General features: G+C 42.5%; 1 protein-coding gene across 1 annotated transcript; it reads right to left on the bottom strand.

Annotated features, from left to right (window-relative positions):
* Nucleotides 1–66: 66 nt before the first annotated feature.
* Nucleotides 67–480, bottom strand: LOAG_16326 (gastrula zinc finger protein XlCGF8.2DB; the record flags this gene model as incomplete). The annotated part of the gene is made up of 1 exon (XM_003151813.1): nucleotides 67–480. The coding sequence occupies one exon, from the start codon at nucleotides 478–480 to the stop codon at nucleotides 67–69; it is 414 nt and encodes a 137-aa protein (XP_003151861.1).
* Nucleotides 481–511: the final 31 nt, after the last annotated feature.

The raw sequence follows: 511 nt of genomic DNA, 5'->3' as shown, positions 1-511 counted from the left end.
CAGAAATAGCAATGCGTGTTTCGGTTTGAAATGCGTCTATCAGCCCGTTATTTGAATCTTCATGTGTTATTTCAAAGGGAATTTCCACGGGAAAGATTTATCGCATGCAGTGGAGTTGAATCTGGGCTTATCATGAATTCTCATGTGCCTTCTCATACTACGTGATTGAGAGATATTTCTCCTGCATACAGGACAAGCGTGAGGTTTTTTAGCGCCATGAATCGTCATATGGTTATACAGAGTCGCTGACTGGGTGAAACTCATATTACATTCCGAACAAGAGAACGGCTTCTCACCATTATGAATCCTCATATGTTCACGCAGAGTCGATGATTGAGTGAAACTCATATTGCATTCCGAACAAGAGAACGGCTTCTCACCGTTATGAATCCTCATATGTTCACGCAAACTCGATGTCGTGGTAAAAATTTTTCCGCATATTTTGCATTCGATCGGCTTCTTACCTATGTGAGGCTTCATATGTGTGCGCAGACTCGATGGTGCAGCGAAG

This window comes from Loa loa (assembly GCF_000183805.2).
Source record: "Loa loa unplaced genomic scaffold supercont3.5729, whole genome shotgun sequence".
Classification (NCBI taxonomy): domain Eukaryota; kingdom Metazoa; phylum Nematoda; class Chromadorea; order Rhabditida; family Onchocercidae; genus Loa; species Loa loa.
Note: the sequence above shows the minus strand (reverse complement) of the source record. Positions and strands in the feature narration are given on the sequence as shown.